This window comes from Brienomyrus brachyistius, chromosome 4 (assembly GCF_023856365.1).
Source record: "Brienomyrus brachyistius isolate T26 chromosome 4, BBRACH_0.4, whole genome shotgun sequence".
Lineage (NCBI taxonomy): Eukaryota > Metazoa > Chordata > Actinopteri > Osteoglossiformes > Mormyridae > Brienomyrus > Brienomyrus brachyistius.
In genome coordinates this window covers 18,572,353-18,599,592 of record NC_064536.1, presented here as the reverse complement: position 1 = coordinate 18,599,592, position 27,240 = coordinate 18,572,353, and the positions used below count along the sequence as shown (strand labels likewise).

Here is a 27,240-nt window from a genome sequence, read left to right as displayed (position 1 = left end):
TGAACATCATAAACTAGTTATTACGATGAAGTTTCATAAGCGGCTCTTATCTGACACACAGCAGAGCTAATAGACGGTTTTACAGCCTTTACCCGCGAATCGCCCCCTAAACACCCCGCCCGCGAAATGTGCCCCGCCCGCTCGATGCGCGATTGTTATTTCAGGAAGGAAAACCACATCTACCCTGCACATCATTGTTTGCTGTAGATTTGCTTCGTTTCGTCTTTTCTTGGTGCTTTTTCTTTTCTTTTTTTGTCACCCTGCATACCATCAGTCCAAAATCTTTTTTTTTTGTTTTGTTTTTTAATGCAGTCACAGAAACTAATATTAAGCCATAGACTTTGGCCATGTTCCAAAAGCCGCCTCATAAACGGACAGATACTAGTGTTGATAAGTTCCGGTTGGTAAGAAGTTTTTTTTTCTTCTTGTTTTTCAAAGTGAATGTAAATTGCGAATTTGTGATATATTTACAACATAAAAGTTTCTTATATAGGTGCATTGTTAAGTTTTTCCGTATTCCCCAATATGTCTCTTTGAAGATGCTTGTATATGATAAAACAGCTCAAACAGCTGTCACTATTATTATTATTATTATTATTATTATTATTATTATTATTATTATTATTATTATTATTATTATTATCTACAGTGAGTTAGTGCCCCATCCTGGGTTGTTCCATGCCTTGCTCTATTAGCTTCTGGGATAGGCTCTAGGACCCCCTGACCCTGCATAGGACAAGCAGGTATAGAAAATGGATGGATGGATTATTATTTTGCACTCACTTTAACTACAGCTTTATGATCCTGACCAAGGTAAGTGATTTGAAAATGGAAAGATGGATTTGACTTAAGTATAAACCCAATGAACTTCTGCATACGCAGAATTTGATTTCAGCTTGTAATGTCTGGTTTGTTTAAGACTTAATTTTCTATCTGTTCAGGTGATCTTACCGCCCAGCCCAAGGCTGATAGAGCATTATGCCTGAACAGATTCCAGATTAGTCTGTGGTAATGGATCCGTTGGTGTTTGTACACTTTGCCCCGAGTAAACAGGAGACTAAATAACTGGAGAGGTATAAATACAGGGAGCAAACCAGGGACAGCTGCAGGGGCACCATTATCTGCAAACAAGTCAAACAAAAGGGACTCGCCCTTGAGCCCCATGTCCCAATAAATGTTGTTTGTTTTGTGCCGCTCTGATGTAATCGTCAGTTAAATATGATACGTAGTTATTCTGAGCAAATACAGGTTAAATGCTGTAAGGGTTCACTGCCGTAGATTACAAAGGGGCAGATCTTTCAGTGGGTGAAATCAGCTTGACGAAGGCTGCGTATCAACAGTCGCCCCGCCTGTTAATGAAGTCGACGTTGTCAGACAGGAAGCTTAGCATTTCGTGCTGTTTTTATTCGCCGACTAAGGGAGTGTGTGAATTCGGTCTGAACACTGGCTCATTATTACTGAATTTTCAGCATGAAAGTCTAAGGCCAGTTCTTTGTGGTTTTGTCTTGCAGGAGTAAAAAGAACTTGAGATATACACTAATCAGCCATAACATTAAAACCACTGACAGGTGAAACGAATAAGACTGATTATCTTGTTAAAATGGCACCTGTCATAGTATATATATTATAGTAAGTGAACAGCCAGTATTTGAAGCTGATGTGTAGGAAGAGGGAAAAATAGGCAAATGTAAGGATCTGAGTGACTTTGACAAGAGTCACGTTAGGATGGCTAGATAACTGGGTCGGAGGATCTCCAAAACAGCAGGTCTTTTGGGGTGCCCCTGGCATGCAGTGGTGAGGCCCTACCAAAAGTGATCCAAGGAAGCCAACCAGTGAATCGGCGGCGGGTTATGAGTACCCAAAGCTCACTGATGCCTGTGGGTCTGGTCTGATGCCACAGAAAAGCTGCCGTACTGCTGTCTGATAGAAAGGTGTCAGAACACCACAGCTTGTCGTGTATGTGGCTGCGTAGCCACAGACTGGTCCGAGTGCCCATGCTGACCCCTGTCCACCACTGAAAGCACCTACAGTGGGCATGTGAGCATCAGAACTGGACCATGGAACAATGGAAGAAGGTGGCCCGGTCTGATGAGTCGCGTTTTCTGTTACGTCATGTGGACGGCCGTTTTCGTTTGCATGGTTAAGAGATGGCACCAGGATGTTCTGTGGGAAGGAGACAATCCAGCACAGGTAGGGTGATGCTCTGGGAAATGTCCTGCTGGGAATCCTTCGGTCCTGACATTCATGTGGATGTGACTCTGACATTTGCCGCCAACATAAACAGTGTTGCAGACCAGGTACACCCCTTCATGGAAACTGTATTCTGCAATGGCAGTGGCCTCTTTCAGCAGTATAATGCACCCTGCCACACTGTGAAAGTTGTTCAGGAATGGATTGAGGAACATGAGATAGAGCTCAAAGTATTGACTTGGCCTGAAATCTGTGGGATGTACTGGACAAACAAGTCCGAACCACGGATGCCCCACCTCACGACTTACACGACTTAGAGGATCTGCTGCTAACATCTTGGTGCCAGATACCACAGGACACCTTCAGAGGTCTTGTGGAGTCCATGCTGTTTTGGTGGCATGAGAGGAACCAACACAATATTAGGCAGGTGGTTTAAATGTTAATAATAATAATTGATACTTCATTGATTCCCGTGGGGAAATTCTCTTTATGCCTCCCTCAGCTTGCTCTTTGTAGGCAAGAGTAAGCTTGATGCAAAGGCCTGCGACCAGTTGTGGTGCCCAGGGAGCTGGGGGTCAAGGGCCTTGCTCAAGGACCCGCACACGCACCGAAGCAATGTTTGAACCGGCAACCCTCTGATCACAGGCACACAGGCTTAGGCTACTGAACGGTATAGTTTTGCATAACAGACACTACATTATACATGTACAGCACTGTGCAAAAATCTCAGGCAGCTGTAGGAAATTGTGTTTAAATCGTCTTTATGTCGCTCTGAAGCTGTGATTTTTTTCTCTGTCAAAATGTGTCATCTTAGCTATTTCAAAACCTCCCTTGAATTCACTCCAGTATTTGCAGTAACCATCCAATATGCCCATGTATTTATTGGCCACTAACTTAGCCTGTTTGACTAACCAATAACTGATTAAGTTAATTAATTGAGCTGGAGGTGAAATTTAACAAATACATGGAATGACTGAGGTGCCCCTGAGGAGTGGTTTGGAAACTGAAGCGGTGTTCATCTAGCCATCCAACTAGATATCAGTAACTTTTCGGAGAATGGAAGAAACTCTTCTTTTTATTTGCATATATAATAGTGTTAAGTTGTACCTTTTTTAAAGCACCACTTACTAAGCACTCCTCAGATAAGCAGCTTTATCTGCCTTTGACTGCCTGGGACTTTTGCACAGTGCTCGACAACTTGGTATTTCTGGATCGTGGGGTTCTGCTATGCTGAATGCCAGATGTTAAACTGAATAGTCTGAATCCCTATTATAGTCTGATGGTGACTCTCAATCAAATTTATTCTTTAAAACAACATAGTCCTAAAAACTTCCTCATTACGTTCGGCATCAATTCTGAGTCATACTTTTCATTTCGGGCATCGTTATACAGCTACGCATGTTTGCCTTTACTGAATGTTATTCTGCGAGATTAAATATGGCCGGGCCATAAACGGCCGTTTGTAGGAGAAATAATTACAAAGCACTGCGGTTCCCTTTAGCTAGTGAGTCAGCCCCCTTGGAGGGGCCCCGTCTCTGGAATACTAGGCATGTAACTTGATCTAAATTACCATTAAAATGGCCTTTTTATTTTACTTTATTTATACTGTGGCCTTTGTTTTTCTTAGAAAAGGAGACTACTGAGTCTGAAACATTTAGTGGGGGACTGTATGTACACAGTTCATTTTATCTGTTCTCCCAAAGTGTCCCCAGCGTGTATTCAGATATAATAATATACCATTAACATCAAATGGAGTGAGCCTGACAGACTGCATTTGTGCAAAGGGCCGCAGAATTAACATCGCTGCTCCCTTCCTGCAGCACACTGGGTTTTTTACACTCCTCCCTCTGCATTTAAAGCAACTGTCCGATTTGAGCTTTATTCGCCCTTTGATCAATTACACTGGAAAGTGTTAGTTTTCCCTCGTATCCCATCATGCTCTTCTTTTTAAGACATCCACACGTGTAGAGGTCCTGCAAGAACCCAAAGGAGATGTAGCAACTCTGCCAAGTGTGAGATTTAAACTAGCAACCTTCTGATCACGGGCATATGGTACCCTAGCTCACAGAGACGCACATCAGCCTGGGAAAAGGTAGGATTCTGCTCCCAAATGCGAAAGGCTGACACAATCACTGAGACTCGAGAAGGTGCAGATCCACTTGGAGGTAGAGGGCTAGAAACATCACACCAGAATGGCGTTATTATTATCCTTGTTACGCAACCTTGAAGAATAATGCAACACACTCACAAAGAGAAAGAAAAAATGACTTTGAATTGGTTGTACAAGCACTGGGGTGAATCATTCTCAAGTTTCAGTGCACCGTAAGGGGGGTGCTGAATATTTTAGGAGCCGGAAAGTGAGATTCATTCCGCAGGATTGTGTCAGTACAAACAGCAGCTGGATAAAGCGAGAGGTCATTTTTCAAGCTGTTTTGCTTTTTTATTTTTTTATTTTTTGCTAGGTCACCATACTCAACATAATGAAAGGAAAACAAAACGCTGAAACAAAGCTTGAGCTGAAAGATTAATGTTACAGCTTCTGCTGGAGGGGAAGTGGCCAGTAGCGTAATTGGGGAGTTTTTCGGTAGCAGGTGCGCTATAATGATTTTAGGATTTTCGCTTTGGACCCTCGAACAAGATTTGCAGTAGAGTTGCTCTGACATTTGGCCTCCATTAATGGCATTTTCTCCATTATGAATGGCAATTTCTGTGAGATTGTATTTTCTGTTTTCTGGACAATAATTGAAAGTGAAAACATGGCAGTGTATGATTCAGTGAGTTCATCTCCCCGGGTCTGCAGCACGATTTCCCAGTTGGGCCCTTGAGCGAGGCCCTTAATCCCCTCCAATTGTTCTAGGGATGGTCTGATCCTGCTTTTTCAATTGTATGTTACTTTGGACCACAATGTCTGCTGAGTATGTCAGTGTAAAAATGGTCCAGCCCTCAGTATGGGTTTCCGTAAAGTTACTCCAAAGGTCTAGTCGGTTAATTTGGTGAGTGGCAAATTGATGTTCTAACAGTAGAACAGATGGCTCACACACCAAAGTGTGTATTACTGAAGGCAGTCAATGATGGGAGTCTCTTACTTTGCATATTGAACTCCTGTAGCTGTTCGTTTTTCTGCAGAACCGAGAGGACTTTGGACAGTATATATGAGACATATTCTGTGTTCATTCTCTCAGGGTTAGGAACATGGAAACCCTAGCATTCACTTTACTCCCTCACTGTAGTCCTGTACACTGACCTGTGCCAACAAAATGGGTCATCAAACATGACCATTCCAAGCCCCTTGGATGCTACAAATACATATAAATTGATCACCCAAAACATTTTGATCACACCCAAATAAAGCGAATAACGTCAACTTTGAGTTACCATAGTGTTTGTATAGTATATAATATATTCCAGACCTTAACGTGCACCATTTGCGGGAGATGGCCAACATTGATCGGGCTGGTCATAAGGGTGTGTCAGTTGTCCAGACAGTGGTTCTGCCTGGGTTTTAGGACTTCGGGAAGTCACCGTGGCAAGTCTCACAACTTCAGTACAAAGGTTAGCGCACAATTTTGTGACCTGTATTCCTGTCCATGCTAATGCTATTTCTGCTCTTATGTTTCCTGGCCTATTCCTCACTTCTAGCATAGGATTTAGATTGTACGCCTCATAGCTGTATGTCATAAGCCCGTCTCTGTGTTTAATTTGGCCTGGCCTATGGGAATTCTGTTTTCAGACTGAACTTAGCAAATGTGGGAGGTCTCTTGTTTTACTTTTTTGGATAACTAGGAACCTTCTGAGAGACCTCGCAAACTCCGATGCCCAACTTGGCTTGAATGTCAGTCTCTTTCGAATTTTTCCATTTACAGAAACTCCGACTGACACTCTAGATCTGTCCACATCTGGGGTTTCTCATCATTATCTTCCCGCTCCATCATTCCATTTATCACTTGATATTTTAATGGATCGAACCTGAACGTCTCCCGCTAGCAGAGCCCTCGGAGGCCATGTTAAAACATTCATGTTATAAAAAGCACCCCCCCCCCCCCCCACACACACACACACACACACACACACACACACTCAGTAGCTGATGCGATTAGGTTGAGTTTCTGCCCCTGGGACAATAGGCACACATCCCAAAACTGTTATTCTCTATAAGGCTCCCATTTGAAAGTCTCAAATATCCCGATAATGTAACAAAAACCTGTTATTTCGATGTTGTGGAGACCACTTTTTTTGGACCCCACAAGGGGAAATTCAATTTTATAAGAATCTCTGACAGCAATAAAAAATATATAAAGTCTTGTATTTTGTTTGGTTACTTAAGGTTAGGGTTGGGTAGGGGTTACGGTCGTCATTGCTAGAATTTCCTATTGGTTTTACCCATAGAAAGGATTGGATGGTCCCCACAAATTTATGAATACAAACCTGTGAGTGTGTGTATATGCACGTGTGAGTGTGTGCTAGTGTGTGTGTCCGAAGGAGAGCCTGATGGGATATGTGAGAAGAAGCCTTCCAATGTATTTGTGCAAATGGAAAATAAAGCATCATTTCAAATAAAGGCACAGTAACGTTCTTCTGTAGCCAAAAGTGTCCAACTTAGCCGCATTTTAAAATATGGTCAAACTTAACACACTTTTATATTTACCTTGAATCCATGAGCCGAAGCCTTCCTAGACCCATAATGCACTCTAATCTTGACTGAAAGCTTTCAAATGAAATGTAGTACAGTTACCTAGCAACTACTTGCAAATTTAACATCAATAGGATTTCAGTTTTTCTTCCCTGCTCCAGTAACACTTTATAAAATAAGAACACAAGGCTTTTTAAAGTGGCATATATATCACACTACAGCTGGTTCAGGCTTGCGAGGAAGACATTTTCATTTTTCTTATGATGAATGATCAAAGAATGTGGGAGAAAAGGCAGACATACCTATAAAATGACATGCAAAAGACTATTTACTATTTATGTCTGTGGCACCGTTAAGATTATAGGGTAGTGATGTTGGTCAGGCTGGTGTGTGTGAAGTTCAGAAAGGGGAGGTTTAGGAAAAGGCATGTTTATTTTTGTGACCACAGTAGACCACATTTCTGTCCTCCACCCCCCATTGGATATTAGCAATAGCAAATGGGATATTCAGCCGTCTTAGTGATGCATGGTGCATGCATGGCGATCCTGCAAGTGCCATCCAGTAACACTCTTAAGGTCCTATTGTTCAGTATCTCAAATTCTCAACAGGGATAGTGTGCCAAACAACAGGTCCGGGAAGGATCCATTTAGAGGACCAGCATCGTTTGTCTACTGTGACCGTCACGTACTGATTATTTGGTGCTGAGCATTGCAGACTGCATCGCTCTTTTTAGAAGAGTAGGTGGTGGAATCCGTCAGATTTCCTGTAAAAGTTGTCGGTACGCCTAATGTTTCCTCTCTAGATGTTTGATATCAGTATCTGGCAGGAGAGCTTGAGTGTTATGGACCAACATCAACGTGATAGCTAATCTGTAGTGTCATTTACGGTTGAATGGACAACTATGTTAAATTGCTAGCTTAATATTAATATCGTCATGGGTGAAGTTCGGCGATGCATCATGCATTTCTGTGTTTGAAAATCAGACCTCCCCTCCCGCAGACATTTCTGAGGTATAATGTGAAGTTTCGAAGGCTCTCATATCATTACTGATCATTACTGATCTGATGATTCACCGTATTTCTGTGTGATGATTGATATGCTCAACTTCTTAAAAAAGAATTTTCACAGCAGGGTCAGGTTCTATCTAACTTTTCCTGTTTACTCAACTATTTTATTTTAGTGCTCAGTGACACTCGTATGAAACCGCAGACTACTTGCTGTAATCGAAATCCCAGCAAATGGAATGGAAAACACTGAGCTACTCAGTATCGATTCCTGTGTTACAGAACAAATAAAAAGCACATGTGACATTTTGACGGAAATCCCCTCTAATCACTTTTCATTTTCACCATTCAGTTTAGTAACGATATAAATAGGCCTCTTGGTTTCAGCATTCGATTTGTCATGGGGAGGAAATCACGGCCACAGAGGACATGTGAGGTTTTGTTTTTGCTTTGTTATTTGGAGGAGACATACTGATTCACATCATCAAAAAAATTACTGAGTTACAGAGTGTCATGGCCTAGGCCCTTATTGTATAACGCAGCGTTTCTCAACCTAGTCTTCAGGGAACCCCAGACTCCAGCACACCTGAACCAAACAATCAAGAACAAAACAAACAAACAAGAATGAACCAAACAAATGTAAAGCAGAAATGTGGACTGTCTGGGGATCCCTGAGGGCTGGGTTCAGAAACACTGGTATATGGAATTCCAGCAGGAATCCTATAACTGATATCAGCCTAGTCGAGTTTCGGGGGGCCTGTACCATGAGCAGAGGTGTTTGTGTAAGAAAAGCCTTCAGCGTGGGCTGTGTGTTTCTGTTGCAGATTACAGGATGCCTAATGAGCAAACCCCCCCCCCCCCCCCCCCCCCCGAAATCATTTGTCAAACAGGCCAGCTTGCTCTGGGGTATCCTTAAAAAAATCTTCTTTTGCATTCATTGGAGCAGCAGGCTTTAATAATTGACGTAGATGGCTTCATTACCATTCATCGTTTAATTAAATGCAGAGTGTGGATAATCTTGTGTCAATATCACTTAATATTGATAGATTCCACCCACATTTTAAGGAGAAACACACACACACACACACACACACACTATGGAATGGCAGAGCTTTGCACAAACGTGAAAACTTATGGTGCCACTCTGCGGTTTGAACAGATGGTGCCATGCCCTCCTGATTATAGGGTTCATTAAGGTTCCGTTTGATGTATCAGAATTATAAAAATACCGCGATAATTACGCTCAAACACTGTGAGTTAGCTCCATTTTTTCGGCAATCAGGAGCAGAGGCAAGCCTTGTGAGGCAAATTGGCCCTAATTGAAAGAAGCCTGATTAATATTTAAATAAGGCCTTGTATGGGGGCTTGCAGCATGCGGAAAATAAGCCCAACGTCTGAATTAATTGCGTCGCAGGTTAAATTAAATTTCCCATAATGGGAGCTGGCACAGGGCTTTAGGATTGAGTACAAAGCCAACTCCTCCGCCTCCTCTGGATGGCTGCCATTCAGCTGCGTTGGTTCCACCTCTCTGCCGTGTCCTTTTCAGGCAAAACAAAGGTTCTAGCAGAAGAATGCATCCACATTTTCAGAAATGTTAATCCTTTTTTTTGGGGGGAGATCGCAGCTGCTGACATTCTCTGCAACATCTCCTGCTTTTTGCACCAATGTTTTGGCGTTCATGAGTGCATCCATTTCCGGTGTGAAGACAGCGGAAGCTTCTGCAAAGGTTCTTTCGGCTTTCCACAGCTTCAGGGCTATTTTTAAGGTGGGGACATGACAGAGGTCATAATTGATACTGAGGGGCTGACATTTTCATTAGCCAATGATATGCTTCAAATCAGTGAGTGACAGAGGAAAGGGCACTTTGGGGGCCAATTACCTTTCAGTTGGAGCCAGTGCCCCTGTGGCCCCACCCCTGTATATGCCCCATTTTCAGTGCACAGAGAAGTTGTCCAAGGTTACCGGGCATCTGGAGGGCTCTTGTTTAGAAACTCATAAACAATATTAATTACTCCTGAGCCGTGGAAGGTCATTTGAACTATCTGGTTGCTCAGGAAACCAAGAACATTGTAAAAGGAGTATGGAGTGTCCTGACAGCGAGTGAAATGAGCGAGGAACACCCTCGCACTTGTCAAACTGAAGGGTCTGCTCCCAGTTACAGGGTTTTTACCATGGGAAAGAGTTACTCTTAGATTTACAAAACGAAAAGATGCTATGTGAGTTTCTTATGGGTGTTGTGTGGCTCAGCGGGTGGTGCCACTATGTCTGTGACCGGAAGGTCGTTGGTTCAAATTCTGTTCTCAGTAGGGTCCTGATTCCTGTTGCTCCAGGGACCGGTAGGCCCTGCTTCCACAAAATATTATTTGTCTCTTTGGATAAAAGTATCTGCTAGAAATGTAAACATGCCCAGGGGCGTCGTGTGCTTTGAGCCCATGACCTGTGGAGGCCATCGATTTAAATCCCAGTTGAACCCTTTAGCAAAGCCCTTTACAAATTGCTCCAAGGACTGGTTGACACTGCTCTCTCAATTGTGTCAGTTTGGATAAAAGCAACTGCTCAATCACTTAATGGATTTCAGTCAGATAATGTCCTGGTACAGCCCCCCCCCCCCCCAAAAATTCACAACTTCCTGCCTCGCCACCAAACATCCACCTTAATTCACCATCTTCTCTGGGGTTCAGCAGCTTCACCATGACAACCCAACAGATCCACCTGACCCATTAGTCCAAGAGGCTTATTTCTGATGAAGGTCGGTGACACAGTGAACCAACAATTCTGTTGCGGGTGTTAAATGCCCCCCCCCCTCCCGCCCCCCTGAAGAAATCTTGTGGAAACCTAGAAAACAAAGTAACTCAGCGAGAGTGTGCATCAGGGGGTAACCTTCTGGATTTCACTACAGACAAAGGGTAGGGGTGTGATATGATGGTTTGCAACAATTGATTAATGACACATGAGACCAACGCTCAACGCTTCATTGTTGGGAAACGTGGATTAGCCTCTTCTACCATTTTGTTGTTCAGCATACAGCCTACAGCATATTGATCTTTTTATAATCATGGTCACTGTTTTGGGACTTTTAGTCTGCATTTTTAAATATCTCTTTCAGTTTTCAATCGGCCCTTTCCTACTGGCAATAATGACAACTAGATTCAACCCAATCATGGTTTTGGCTTAAACCTGACCCCCAGATCTATGAAGTGAGGTTGTGAGAGTGTGTGGCCCAGCAGGATAGGAAAATGGAGGTCACTGGTTTGGATTCCACCCTTAGCCAAAAAGTCACATCTCTGTTGGACCCTTGAGTCCTTAACACCCTGAAATATTGTGGGGGGGGCAAAGATATAACACTGGGAGCTCACATTCAACTCACTGTGCCCTTAACTGCACGTAATTGCGTATGCCTCAAAGTAAAGATAGGGTACGTGAAAATAAGTATTCAATTATACTCAACTGAAAAGGAATAAAGCCTAATTTTCAAGTTCAGACTTTGTAAAATCTGAATGTTGGTGGCCAGTGGGCGTCAGACGTTTTGGGGGATTGTGTCAGTGAAGCCGTCATCCAGGATGTGGAGAGAGACTGAGAACAATGTGACCTTTCTGTAGTTTAAGGCGAATGGTGCTGGGGGTAGTTTTAGGGGGTGCGGAGTAGGCCACAGGACGTGGTGTGTTCATGAGGTGTCACACGCACGAAGAGCCCCTCTCTGGCCTGGTAAGTCAGAAAAAGAGGCGGATCCAGGTCTGACCAATGGTAAGATGCACATTAACGTTTTAGCAGAAGCTTTTATCGAAAGCGGCATGCATTTTTGCGAAAGTGATAACCAGCACAGCACCCTAACCTACTGAGCCAATTCCACCCAAATTCCTCCCGGCTGATGCCTCAGCCCTGCAAGCCCCGACACTTCATTTGCAGCCATGTTGATGAATAAAAGTTAGTTTGGTAAAAGGTTTATAATTTAAAGTCTTGGTGAATGTGATGCAGTGTACAAAGCAGTATGTGTGAGTGATGCATCATCGAGGAGGATAAGAGGTGTGTCCGTGTTTGTCTAAAAACAGAATCCTACTTGAGCAGAGGCTGTGGAGACTGGCCCGTAGCCAGAAATAGATTCTGGTCGGTTTCATGAATGGGAGGGGCAGGGAGCGAATTTCGCAAACTAGGGGTGTCCCCTACGGTAAATCTTACCGACCAGGCCGCAGAAGGAAATGTCAAGGGGGGTTCAAACTCCTAATTTCAGAAACTGACTATGAGCCTTATGGGTAGCAAAATAATTGGGGAGGGGATTCATACCTGTTATTTTACTACTTGGCTGCATGCCTGCGTGGAGAGCACATCTGGTACACTAACAGCCTGCAGCCAGCAGACGAGGCGATGGAGCAATGGCACTTGTCAGCATCCAAACCAGGTGCAATAGTACAGAATAGAAACCCTCACTCACCACTTAAAAGGCTTAAATGAAACACTCAACTCGACCTGTCATGATAAAAATAAACCTGACCTATCTCTCACTCTCTACTTTCTGGTTGCATGTTTAAAGAGTCTTATAGATGTTCCCCCCTCGCCCAATCCTCTTCTGAAGGTGCGACCTGTGCAGACAGACCCTCTCTACAGCATCTCCAGACACTGAAGCTTATCAAACGGAAATCTGGAGAATGGCATAAAGACATATGATGGCACTTTGGGCATTTTTGCAGGCAGATCATGCAGCTTTCTCAGAAACTTTATTGTTCATTTTATGTTTAAGAATCGTTCTATTTCCTATTGAACACCCCCTAGAGCGTCTTCCAAAGGTTAAACACTTTAAATTAAATTACTCATGTAGTCCAGAGCTTAAAATTATACTGTTAAGTGATACAATAAGTGTCTGACATTGTTATGCAAGTTATGCAGCATATTACTCAAGAAAGGTCACCAAATTTTGGCTTTTAGCTCTTTGAAACAAGCCTATTGTGTTTGAATAACTTTATATTCACATTATGCTGTTGTAGCATATATTTACCTATGTCTGGCCCTTGCAAACTCACACAGTCACTGCCCTGTTGTGTCTCTCAGCAGATGAACACTTTACAAGCCTCTGTGTGATGTCCCCAATGAAACCTTTCAGCCAAGTGGAGTTCCAGGGATGGCAATAATGGGGGTGTGTGGGGGGGGGATATTCAGGAAGACTCAGTGCTTATATTATATCTTTATTATCAGTGTGCATTTACATTGAAATGCTGTATCTTTAAATGACTGTGGGGCTTCAATTCGTCTCACTTCCCAAGCACAGTCGTTCTCGCACGTTTAGAATAAGTTCATAAATGCTTTGCAAGTATATTTGAAACAATTAGAGCTGATAATAGTGTTGTAGCAATTAAGTTTGCACAATCTGCAGAGCGTGCGTGGAAACTGAAGGCGCTCCCTAATTGCCCGTGTGAAGGAGACATTACGAGAAGCACTTCGTGGTTGAATGTGACCTCGTTTCCTGATGTTCTTTCAGGGTGACTGTGCGCTTCAGGCACGTCAAATGCTGTCCTAAGGACTATGTTTTTAACCAGATTCATTTTAAAAGCAGAGCGGTTATATTTTAAGGAGCGTTTATGAGTCCTATAAGGGTTCTCGTACTTCTAATAGTAGCTCTTGATAAGAAACGACCTCTAGCTGCTGATTGGCTCACCTCCGAAACATTAAAAAGTATTGGGGAGCATTTGTTCTTACCGGGTTGGCATTCATTTAGCTTTGGGTGGCAGAGGCACGAAAGGATGATGAGAACGCAGAAGGATTATGGGAAAACAGGGGATGAAAAACACCAGGAATCAATAGACAAACTACATTGACACCATATGACAGACCAACATATGGATGCCTGAGAGGAGCATTAATATATCGAGTACGTGTCTGAACTGTCGTTTGATAAATGAAGACTGATGCTTGATGCAAGGAGCAGTCAGATGAAGTGACCCAAACTAGTTAGGAGCTGGTGAGGTTGCTGACTAGAACAGTTAAAGGTAGTAGCATGGACATTAGGCCCCATAGGGGGGTTATCTATCATCAGATTATCTTGCTGTTTTTAAGGGAACTGTTACCAGGGTGCCTACATGGGATTGTCACCTTAATGCTGTATGGCACTACACATTTTCGTAACATTGTGTGTTTGAGTTAAAGCTTGATTTTGAATTGATCACGAATGTTTACTGTTATCGATATCATCACCTGCGTCATGCAAGGTAGAATTGCAGTGAATGTACGTATTTCCATTTATGCCTTCATAATCCTATCTCAGAGAATATTACATGATATGATATGAAATGGATTCCCGTTGGAAGACTTGGAACTTATTGGCAGGCCCTCATTGAATGTGGGACCCGCTTGATTGGACGAGAGGGGGCCATTTCACCGACAGGCTTGGAATACAATATACATTGTCTACCGAATCATGCGAGATTATTGACACAAGATTAAAAGATCTGTCATTTATTATAATGATTTTGTTGCAATTACGGCTCATGCTCGTTATAATCTGATGCCTGTAGGGGGCCTCGTTGGTTTAAAAATGGCAGGCCACTGTAACTGTAACAGTAATATACTTCCTCTGTAGTGGTACTGCGGGGTCTAGGGGCAGATCCCTGAGTCATCTCCAAGAGTCTGGTGTGCACACGACCACCTGAGCACTGTTAAAGTCACTAATTCCCTTTATCATCTATTAGTACACGGGCACTGAATGAATTAATTTCATGAATTAATGCTTTTAATAACCCATTCTCCAGCTGAAGACACATTCATGCATCAAAGTGGGAACAAAACAGATAGACATTGATTTATACATCATAGAGATCACCTCCTAATCATCATCAGCTTGGCAGAAATGTCAAAAAGAAGTTTGATATTTAAATGTCACCATGCGATCATACCACCATAAAACGGAATTCTCTGTACCACTCCCTGAAATCTCTTTAAAGCTGTTTAGCAGCTTTTGAAAGAGTTATCCTCAAAGCTCGAGGATACTGGTTTGAGAAGAAACACCCACCACCAGCCTGCCCCCCCTGACCAGAGCCCCAGGTTAAAATGGGGTTTTATTGTTAGACATGAAAGTCATATTTCCGTTCAGTAATAAATTTGACTTGGAGCATCAGCCAGTGGGCCAATTTGGCCATGCGGGGATTTTGGAAAATGACGATTCTGAAATAAAATATGATTTTGGCGGGAAACTGGGGTGTGGCCAGCGATCAGAGGAACGACGTGGAGTGGAGGGATGAGTTGATGTCAATTGTTTTGGCCGAGGGGATAAGCGCCATTATATTCCTGGCAACCCTGACCTACTTTGGTAGGCTGTGTATTATCCGAGCTGAAGTATACGTCTAAAAAATTATTTGTAACTTAGACCTTTGTGTTCCCATAAGTATTGGCGCGAGAACCCCCCATGGCACTAAGACTGGTTCCCACCCCAGAACATTAGGTATTTCCAGTAATCACCACTCTTCTCATTGAGTCATATTTAATAGGAAAATGGGACCGTACCACATTTGGGGGTGGCTGTTAATTATTACTTGGGACCCACTTCATTGTGGGCTAACGTCTCAACCGGGGGCCTCCGGAAACCGCTGTTGACATTTAGCTCTTGGCAGAATTTAGCCCTAATGAAGCCCTAATGAAGTGCCGATGTCTGCCGATCTGCTGTTTAATAACATTATTCAGACACCGTTACACGCCGAAGTTTTGGTCTCCCAGACTACTCTGTTATGTCTGAGCACCAGGAGCCATCGGATGAGGGTCACAAAGCAGAAGAACATTAATTACTCTCAAGGGCAGGTTTAATTTAACAGGTTTCTTGGAAAAGCAGTCTATGTGAAACCCCCTGGTCGGGAGAGGAAAATCCCATGTTGGCTTTGCAGGTTTTGGCCTTCTGGTGTTGGGGCAGGTTCCATTTCACAGAACAAAACCAATATCACTTCTTCAGCACTCTTTACATGGACGTTCTCCATACTGATCTATAATCTCCATACTCGATCTTATATACAGGATTGGCTTTCCAATGAATACATCAGGTAAAAAAATGAATTTACAGAACATCACACTAGATCGCTTCATTTTTCATGATGCTTGATGCGATGGATTCTCCTGGTTTTTTAAATTCTTATGCCTGAACTTGGAACCGTTTGGATGGCAAATGGCAGAATCAGTACTAATAACACTTGTTATTGTTCTGGAAATATCCTTGCAGTTGATAACGCCATTTGCTACACAATGTACAGGCGAGGATCGAAACCACAGGCGTAAATGTGTCACTCGCTATATAAAAAAGAGCAATAGCTTGATAAATTACACAACATGACAGATCTGCTGCTTTGTGGGGATTTTTGAAGGTTAATCATTTAGTGAGAATTATCTGTGTCGGACGTTTTGTGCAAAACAACAGGTATGAAAAAGGTGTCAAACACGGCTTGAGACTGATTAGCAGCAAATAATAGCTAATTCGTCAGGCTGGGCTGATTTCTGTTTAGCTACACTCCACAATCTTGCATGGGAAACAAATTACCAAACGTCCCCTGCAATGTAATAAAAATATGTTTTTTTTAACATTGTGGGGACCATTTTCCAGGTCCCCCCGAAAAAATCTGTGAACGCAATCATTAAACAAAACAATGCCAAAAGTCTTGTATTTTGTTTTGGTCAAGGGTAGGGCTGGGTAGGGGTTGAGGTCGTCATGTTGTGATTAGAATTTTCCCTGTAGAAATGAATGGAGAGTCCCCACAAAGAAATACTTACAAACCTGTGTGTGTGTGTGTGTGTGGATGTTATTCTATCCATTTCCAGGGGACATATTGTAACCCCCCCTCACACATACACACATACTTGCAATAACCTAATAGGCAGGGGTGATTCCAGCATACAGCATAAGATTGGCCATAATTCATACAGCAAGGCCAACCTTATCATTAGCCAGTGATATGTTTTGAATCAGTGAGTGACAAGGGAGGGGACACTCCACGGGCCAATCAGCATTCTGCTAGGGCTGGTGCCCCTATGGCCCTGCCCCTGTATATGCCCCTTGAAAATTTGTGATAGCTACATAAATGCCAGTGGGAATAATCAGTGAGAGAGGTTGCACTCCAGTTACCGGGAGCTCAGGTGTGCAATAAGGACCAGGAATCCTAGTGTTTGATGACAGATGGCTGCTATGGGATCGTCTCTTGGACGGAAAATCGGAACAATAAAACAAATTCAGGTTCATATTACAAAGCAGTCAGGCAAGGTATAAATCTCTCATAAACAGAACAAATGAGTCGTATTAAAAACGTTTCCTTTTGGAGGGAGAGGTGAATTTTAAAATACCCTGGGAACCAATGCTGAGGAGGGCTAATGGCTATTTCACACAGCACAACATCATCACACTCACATTTTTAATCACCTAACTGTGTGCTGTGGGGTAGCAATGCCAGGAATGATGTTATATAAATATTCTGTAATATTAAATTAAATTACCCGTGATCTTCATTTTATAACACCTGGCGTTAATAGAAAAATCGCACAATTTCAGCAACTGTAATTCCGGGCTTCTTTTCCTGAATGTGAAATGACGACATTAATGGGTAACAGCAGACACCAGGTAAAACCTTTATGTAGAAAAATGATCATGTGAAAATATTTCTGTTATCAGTGTGTCATAGTATTGAGCCAGGTGTAATAATCACATGAAGTAAGGAGAGGTTGAATAGCGTGGTGGACAGAGTATTATAAGCACTGATGAGAACTGGTCAGTCAGATGGCTTCATCTTTATTTGATTATGTTGCCTTCGCAGTGGAGCCTATTACAATGTCAGCGTGGACCTTCCTTAGCTGAAAACGGCCCGTCTCCAATGCTCAAAAAGACCGATGTCACTTTGCACAAACCAGCGTCACATATATTGATTGACAGTAGCGATTAAGGTCCCTCTTTAGATGCCGAATTGTTTCGTTTATAGAATACGTCCCGCATTTTCGTCTGCCATGGTGGAGGGTCGCTATTATGAAGTACCTCGGGTTTCTCCTTGGTAAAAGCAGGGGATGGGGATCTTTTTTGTATTTCAGCAAGAGGAGATCGGAATGCTAATACTGGCTCAGCTTCGCAGTCCTACCAGGTATCATTTCATGGATATATTCAGCGACATCATATAGGCTGTTATGTAGGGTGGCAACTCTGTGGCAGATCCAGCAGACTTAAAGTCATGTGGTTTTGTGCATTATCACAGGAAGAAGAACAGGGACGTGATATGACGAAACCAAGATTAAACAAAGGCGATAAAAATAATAATTATTATTATAAGAGTAATGTGGGTATTATTCTTATTTGCCAGAAGTTTGGTGTATGGCGCAGAGAGTTATGCGCACAGAATAGGAAGGTTGCTGGTTTGCATCTCGTGTTCGACAGCCTGATTCCACCTTTTAGATAAAAGTGTCTGTTAAATTAATGTAATGTTTACTGGTAGGATGTGTCCAGAAGGAATTCTGAGAATGTGACTCTGGTCCACAGTGGGCCTTAGAGGCCACTCTAGGGACTCTGGGAGCCTTAGGCACAAAAACTACTTGGAGCCCCCCAACTTGCCCTCCCCCAACATGGTAACATTTAGTTGCCCAACTTGTGCATTGGGGAAAGTATTAACTGAATGAACCAACATCAGTAAGATTAAGTCAGTAGGAAGTTTTCATTTTCAGTTTTGATATATTTTCAGTAAATTGTCCAGCCTATAATCTTCTTGACTGCAGTAAAGTTTAAGAAGAGCATTGTCGGTGTTGAAGTTTCCACCCATTTAAGGGGGTCCAGGGGGTTGTATTGGCTGGTTTTCATTATTGGGGGGGGGGGGGGTAAAACCCCCACCCCCCATAATTTATGCCCATGGCTATAGTATTGTTACAGTCACCATATTGTTAATATCTATGCCTATTGAAGAAAACATGCAGTAATGAGCTTCACTCAGGCCCAGCCTGATTTAATCTAGGCCCACCCATCAGCCACTTTCCATGTCCGCTGCCGGTGCCGGCCCCCTTCTCCATATGTGAATTTCCAGCTTGTGTCCTGGTCTCGCTCCTTTTTAAATGTGTGCATAAGTGCCAGTGCTACACAAGATAAGTTCTTTGCTCCAAGAGGCGGCCGATTCGCAGCCAGCTGTCTGTCTATCGCCATAATGGCTCTGAATGAGCAATGCATCTGACATTTTATAGAGATCGTCCCGTTAATAATAATAATAATAATAATAATTGATACTTTATTGATCCCTCTGTGGGGGAGCTAGGATCCTAACTGGAGCTAGGATGAAGTGGTGGCATTCGCTGCATATTTCCTACAAGCCATAATGTTGGATTTATTTTAAAAAAGGGTTTCTTTAGCAGCAGATTTTGTTGCCGGAAGGCGTGGGACAGTGGTACTGAGTTCACTCTGCGGTTGGGTTTTTCCTCTCCAGACCAGGGGGTTTCACATGGAGGCAGGAAAGCAGCTTGGGGTCTTTTTTTGGCTTTTGCCATCCACCATGACATTTTCACAATGTAGATAGAAACAAATACAACAATATCAGACACTCCCGCTTGCATCTCATGTAACTGACCATATGTGGACAAAGACACGGCCCTAATCCAGAGAGACACAGCCCCCCAGTCCAGTTAGACACCCCCCAATCCAGAGAGACACACCCCCATAATCCAGGGAGACACTCCCCTAATCCAGAAAGACACACTCCCATAATCCAGGGAGACACTCCCCTAATCCAGAAAGACACACCCCCAAATCCAGAGAGACACAGCCCCATAATCCAGTTAGACACCCCCCAATCCAGAGAGACACACCCCCATAATCCAGGGAGACACTCCCCTAATCCAGAGAGACACACCCCCATAATCCAGGGAGACACTCCCCTAATCCAGAAAGACACACTCCCATAATCCAGGGAGACACTCCCCTAATCCAGAAAGACACACCCCCCAATCCAGAGAGACACAGCCCCATAATCCAGGGAGACACCCCCCAATCCAGAGGGACACACCCTCATAATCCAGGGAGACACTCCCCTAATCCAGAAAGACACACTCCCATAATCCAGGGAGACACCCCCCAATCCAGAGGGACACACCCTCATAATCCTGCATAAGCATGCACTGACCTAGTGGCTTGCAGGATAATTATGATTAAGGCAGCCCTGTGGGACCAGCCCCCCCTCTTCATACCCTCCCTGATGCTCTGGAGTGGCTCTCCATAGACCGGATATGAGGCTGCATTCCAGACAACTCAGAACTCGAAAATGTTCCACCTTCTCCTTGAAAAAGTTTTATGGAATGGCTGTTGAGGTCAGAGGTCAAAGGTCGCTGTGTGTGTATTTTGCACAGAAAAAAACACAATCTAACATTACAACATTCATCCATGCATTATCCAAACCACTTAGTCCCCACTGGGGTCACGGGGGTCCCGGAGCCTATCTAGGGAGCATCGGGCGCAGGCGGGAACCAACCCTGGGTGGGCGACATTACAACATATTCTAATTAAGAAGAACACATTAAGAAGTACTGTGATGGATTAGTGCCCCATCCTGGGTTGTTCTTTGCCTTGCACCCGTAACCTCTGGGGTAGACTCTGGACCACCCGTGACTCTGAATAGGATTAGTGATTTCGGAATATGGATGGATGGACATTAAGTCAGGTCAGGTTGTGGAGTATGCACTGATGCAGCGCGTTGCCACACCCACCTCACAGCGAAACTCCTCAGGATCCCGGCCAGCGATTCCCCAGGCAGGTACAAGGCCCAGCCTCACCCTCCGGACATTAAGTATAGTAATAAGAATTCCTTTGTTCTCCTAAAAGTCACTGCTATCTTGCTGGATGGTTAGATGAACACAGCTTTGCTTCCCAAACATCTCCTCAGGGGCACCCCAGACAATTCAAGTATTCATAAAATTTTACCCCTAGCTTACTTAATTAATTAACTTAATTAGTTAAATACATTAATGAGGTATTGATTATCGAGAATCCTGCTAGAGTTCGAGTCCAAAAATACTTGGGTGTATTGGATGGTTACTGCAAATACTGGGCTGACTTTAGGAGAGGTTTCGAAATGGCCAAGTTGACATTTCTGACTGACATAATATCAAAGTCGCAGACAAACATTAACACCATTTAACCATCATTTCCTTAGATTGCCCATGACGTTTACACAGTGGTGTATATCTCAGGAAGCACTGGGCACACGGGAACAGATAGGAAATGCCTGTTCATCTCAGGTCACTACGAAGTACCAAAAGCAAATGACAGAAAAAAATATATTATCTTTAATACTGTTAATATTAAATTAACATCAGTGATTTAATATCCTTGCTAATTAAAAGCATGGTTAAACACTGATTCGTGTGTAAGAGAGCATTAGCTTGTGTGGTGGAAGTTTTGTTCCTCTTCACCGGTTCAAGCAGCTGCTAGAGATCTAGATATATTTTAAAGCTATTTAGGCGCAATGGAGGTATGTATGACCCAGAACTGCAGGCATGTCACGGTTTAGAGTCTGCTGCTCACTCACACCAAGCTCAGAGTTGTGTCAACCACACAAGTTATGAGTCACAACCCTTTCACTGAGCAACATTGTCATCGAAGTAAGGGTGAAACGAATTAAGGTGTGTAACTAAGAGATCTCCACAGTTCAGTACCATAAACTACAGCATTGCAACTTTCCGTGATTTATACATAAACGTTGAAAAGCTAAAAAGCGTACAAAGTTCAGTCTACTTTTTAATTGATATGCATACAAGAAAACAAGAAAAGCTCGTGAAATCTGCAAGCTTGAAATCTAGAATTTTTGATCCACATTCTCCTTTTAAAGTTTATTTTCTTGACAAGGACAGTTTCCAGTAGAGTTCAGCTACGAGGTTCTGTTGCAGATTATTAAACCTGGTGATGAGCTATCAGGCATTGCTACGCCTCGAGACCCCGAGCAGGAAACACTCTTTGATGTCATGCCTGTCAGAGGCGACAACCCCAGTTCAAGAATGAAATAATGCTTGTCTGTTACGAACTGCGTGTAGAAGGTTAAAATATCAAAGTACTCAACGGCTGTCATAACTAATAAAATGGTTGGTTTCCTGCAGTGAGTATTGGCATCTTTATTTTTGAAATTACCAGATGTTCCTTGTAAGTGAGCTCATTCCCCAAGGCCATGCAGAAGACCAAGTAGGACTTGGACGGGGGGGTTGATCGGAGACTTGGTTGAGTATGTAAATTGTGTTTGTTAAACCAATACAAACATTAATACAAACACTGTTTGTTGACTTAGGAAATTCCACCAGATAGAATTGTGGGCTGCCTGACTATTAGTTCAAGATTCAAGACTCTGCTGCTTTGGTGATATTGAGATTTGTTTCTGCACAGTGCAAAGAGAGGCCAGGAGTGCAAACACTATGACATTGGGAGGCTCACATTAAACCCACAAATCAAAAAAGGAAAATAAATGCAATAGTGCATAAAGGGCAAGTAGATTTAGGCAAATTGGTGACCTTAAAAATGAGAAGAATTCAAAGAAATCTGGTAAAAAAACTAAACTGCAAGAGAAAGACTGTTTGTGTGTGTGTGTGTGGGGGGGGGGGGGGGGGGTTGCGTTCATTGGACAGAAGTAATCCATTTAAGAGTAAAATATTCAAACTATATTACCCTGCTATCATAAGTAACCACAGGTCAGCATGTGTCAGTAACAGCATATTAAGTGATTTGGAAATAGATTTATAAAACCATAGACGGTAATGCTTTTAAGATGTCTAGCCATAATTAATCCAAATTAAATTAAACTATGTGTACTGTGATGGGCTGACATCCTATCCAGGGTGTGTCCTGCCTTGTGCCCAGTGATGGACTGGCTTGCCTTCCAGATTCTATCCCAGCCTTGTGCCCCATGCATTCTGGGATAGGCTCCAGGTCACCTGGACCAAGATAAGCAGTTAGCAGTTGGATACAATTCAACTACAAATACAGTAAGCAAGTTGTACCAAAAATATCCATCTTTTAACAGCTCAGTTGTCAGTTTTCTGGGATGTGACAGAACATCTGTTCTCAGTGCCATCTTTGGGGGTTAAAAGATCAAGGTGTTTCATTTTTTTCAGAAAATTATGTTATGGTCTGATAATGCGAGTTCACACGTCACTGAATCAAGCACATGTTTAGCTTGTGACAGCATTCATCCCAGAGTTTTGTAGCTACATTCTTGTGGCTTTTCATACTGATAATGGACCTGGAATTCTTTTTTTCCAAAGGTCCAATCAGAGACTGACAGGTTTCTAATGGGAGTCTGGTATCCCAGGCCTCATGTGGCATTGAAATCGTTACTGATTTCGTCTTTGATATTAATCAGTCATCTTTCATTGCTTTAAATGGCAAATCTTTGAGAACCACCTCACAAGAAAGCGACTTGCCATTTTGAAGAAATTGGATTTTTCTTTTATCGCCGGGCTGAATGTCTCACCTTCGTTGGTGAGCCGAGGGGAGGCCCGCTTTTAATTTCCCAGGTGTGGGACGTGGCTGGACCATTGCCCTGTCGAACCCAGAGATCAGACATCTTGTCCTAACATAAGACTGTGGGAATCAAACTCAGGTGCAGATCGATTGAGTTTGAAACATTTATGAAAGTGACATCTGATTGCAGGCCTATAACTACAGTCACATCTGATTATTCTGGCAATGAGATTTGCCTTAACTGAGTACGGAAAAAAGGACAGGCAACATCAGCAGGCAGCCCTCGGGTCTTTTCGAATGCAGACTTGTGAAGGGAATCAAGTCGAAAGGAGTTTGGTAATCTATTGTGCAAGGCAAGGGTAGCAGGCACTTTGTCGGACAGCCCTCAGGACGCTGCCACAGAGCATGTTTACCTTTAGTCAAGGTTTGTTGTGGCTGCCGTTTTCTGATTGGGCCCAGAGGCAGGAACCTAAGATTTCTGTTCTGCACCTTTGCCCACTTCCTGTGCACCTGTGGGGAACCACTGGAGGTTGGTGCCATCACTCGGTGAGCTTCTTGCGTAGGATACCACATGGGTTACAGTCTTGTTCCATTTCATCTGTACTCAATGGTGTGCTAATTACCCTAAAAACACCAGTGTTAGGACCAATAAGGACAGGAATGGACAAGTAAAGACAATAAAAATGAAAACACGTTTGGATGAAAAACACCAACAATGTCCAATTGTTTAGATTCTCTCTATCTCTCTCTCTCTCTCTCTCTCTCTCTCTCTCTCTCCCTCTCCTCTCTCTCTCCACTGTTTGTCAGGATGTTCTGATCTGCTCAAACATCTCGTCTCTCTTCTGTTTACAGTTTGAAGACATGTACATGAGCACATCAGAATCGAGCCAGGACTTCCCGTCATCGGGCCAGGTGGGTTAATTAATCTTCACTACCTCCGTCTCAAGTTGTAATTAAACAAATTTGAAAGGATGCATCACAAATTAGTGGCACTATCAGAGGCTGCCATGATCGGGAGTAATTATGAAGGGCAAACAAAGCCTTCAAGCCCAGGCTTTCAGCTAATGAGATGAATGAGATAAAGTGTCATGCTTTGCAGGTTAGTGGAAGACTATCTTTAGTGTTTTTATAGTTTGCATTCACAAAAAGTCATTTACCCATAAAAAATACTGGTTTACAACAAAATATCAGCAGAATATTACTATATTATATATCTGTATAGAAAATATAGAACTCTGTAGACTATGTTTTTATTAATTCTTATTTTACCAAAATTTCCATATTTTACATACTACATTACCAAGCTACTCATAACACTTCAAAAATCTCTGGAATTAAATTAACTTGAGCGAAATGCTCATGCAATAATATTTTACCCATCAATCGAGCCTGCTCTCAACCACATGCCTGTCTGTGGTCGTTTACATAAAAATAACGCTTTTCATCTGAGTGCGCTTCGGTCCTTACAAGTGCAATAAGACTGAAGTATGATACAAAGACCAATCATATCAAAACTTGGGAGCCTGTTTGATCCTTGTAGAAGTTAAGAGATCCCCATCGCAATTTGAGCGTGGCTGACTGTAAACTGCCGAGCCCGATCTCCGCCAGAGTATTGCTGGCCCGTGCAAGCATTCGATCTTAATATTTGCTCGTGGGAAAATGAGATGGCGAACTTACATGTGTTACAAAGCACCCGGCTGGCAGCAAAGGTGCAGTGACACATGCGTAAGGTGCTAACGCGCAGCTCCTTGGACATTTACACCTTCGGAGTGCTAATAAAATGTGTTACATGCGATACCCAACAAGTGCCACGTGCGCCTCCTTCGGCTCACGACTAACGGACACCTGGGTTCTGCCATGTGGTTGTGTGTTCACATGCCATGTGCCTCAAACGCTGGCACCTTAGATCCTTTAATTAGTCAATCAGTGATACAGGAGACTTTATTTGTAACAGCCTGCATTCAGAGTCATCTGTCTGATGTGTGGCTGAGCAGGTTAGGGCTCTGCGTCTGAGGTCAAGCTGTGTCTGAGGTCAAATCCTGTGATGGGCAGGGTGGGTCACCGATGGCCCCTTGTGCAAGGCTCATTAAGCCCCCTGGTCGCTCCAGGGACTGTGTGACCCAGCTTTTTTTTAATCGTATGTCGCTTTGGATAAAAGTACCTGCTATGTAAACTCCTTGAGTGGGACTTTGTTATGATGGTTGATCAAGCTTCAGTGTTTGTTTTTGGAACCAGCAGATAAGGACAGGGAAGATGCTGGGGGAGTTACTAGGAGGCGATCGCTGGTGCAGCAGCATTTAAATCATTAGTACCTCTCTCCTGTGCCAACCGCACCGCATACAGTACTGTGCAAGTCTTAGGTAGCTAGAGGTAATTGTTTAGATGATCTGCATGTTAGCAAGTGTAAAACTACAATATTATGTCAATCAGTGTGTCAGTGTAGCCAGTTCAAAACCTGTAATATCACTCCAGTATTTACAGCAACAACCCAATACACCCAAGTATGTCATTTGTCGACTCGACCACTAGCATGTTACGCTTGGCTAATAAATACCTTTTTGAGTTATTTAACGGTGTTCATCTAACCATCCAACAAGGTATCAGTGACTTTTTGGAGAATGGAAGAAATTCTTGCACTGTTTATTTGTATATATACGATGGTCAAGGTGTAAAACACTCTGACACAGACTGGAAGCCGAGACGCTTTTCTCCACATGAGATCAGTGTTCATACCTCATCTTGCCACAGAGCTCTTCCATTGCACAATATACACTTCCTGCGCCGATAAATGGCTTTAAACATCATTTCCTTTGGTTTGCTAACACAATATATGGTCATAAATCCCAAAGCAGACAGAAAGTGGCAACTTTCATCATCCGTTTCAGTCATGTGACATCTATCTGATACGGGTGACGTCGGCCGTATGGCCCACGCAGTGATGCTCAGTCCAATATCTTACATTGATGGCTTTCTTAGGAAACTGCCTGCTCCCCATGTGTCAGGTGCAAGTCCAAAACACAGTGAAATTGACCCCCACCCCCTGCGTCTCACTTCAGGAGAGTGCCATCCAGCGACAGCCAAACACGAAACTGACGGGAGCCACCTGGAAACAGGACATGGACTGTCCCCGGCCTCCATGGGTAAATAACCTCACATGACCTACCACTATGCCCCCTGTTGGTCACTACACTTGGCGGGGGGGGGGGGGGGGGTTAGGGGGGGGCAGGAGGCCCCAAATTGACTTATTGAATGGGGCTCCAGGAACAACCCCAGTTTATGACTGATTCCCAGAAGTAGGCACAAGGAGGTTAGAGACATGACACCCTCAAATTCTACCATCATTGGGCATGTAACAGGATGGGGGGGCAACCTTTATGGTCGGGAGGCTATTTTTCCCCTTGGAGCAGCGATGCGATGAGTTACATCTCATCCATTGGCTGCAGCTCATTCAGATGGCACACCATAATACATACGTGTCGATCAGACAGGGGCTGCCCCTCGCCTGATTGGCTCCGGTACCCCAGCTTTCCTGTCGATCAGACAGGGGCTGCCCCTCGCCTGATTGGCTCCGGTACCCCAGCTTTCCTGTCGATCAGACAGGGGCTGCCCCTCGCCTAATTGGCTCCGGTACCCCAGCTTTCATGGCTCTGGCAGGTAGCCTTGGGGTCTCGGAGAGTCAAGGTTTAATTGCATTTATTTGAATCAGTGAACATGGAGGTTGAATCAGTTTCCACGCTATCCGGAAGGCAGCGATTGCATCTGTGGGAAATGGACTCGCCTGACAGTGGGCTCTGAGTACAGACTTGTATTTGCCTAATATGATGAATATTTGCATTTCTTAGTTTTTAATCGTGCCATTTCTGATGTAGGCATAAAGCTCTATGTATTAATTATTTTTTACACCAGTCAATTCTTAAATCAGCAGTCAAACTACTAGGGAAGATGGAGAAATTGCTGCAATATTTGATACCAAAAACATGACTTGTGCAGTAACT

At 43.3% G+C, this 27,240-nt stretch overlaps 1 protein-coding gene across 9 annotated transcripts in view; it reads left to right on the top strand.

The window, feature by feature from the left end:
* Window positions 1-27,240, top strand: part of LOC125739625 (thymocyte selection-associated high mobility group box protein TOX-like) — a 78,681-nt gene that overhangs the window by 23,990 nt on the left and 27,451 nt on the right. For 2 of the 9 annotated variants that reach the window (XM_049009919.1, XM_049009918.1), the window contains exons 1-3: window positions 22,415-23,791; window positions 24,098-24,157; window positions 26,302-26,385. In XM_049009919.1, coding sequence (XP_048865876.1) covers window positions 23,651-23,791; window positions 24,098-24,157; window positions 26,302-26,385 — 285 coding nt within the window. In that variant the 5' untranslated portion in view covers window positions 22,415-23,650. Of the gene's footprint in view, window positions 1-149; window positions 405-695; window positions 814-22,414; window positions 23,792-24,097; window positions 24,158-26,301; window positions 26,386-27,240 lie in introns of those variants that run through there. The other 7 variants (XM_049009921.1, XM_049009920.1, XM_049009925.1 and 4 more) reach the window with 5 other exon arrangements.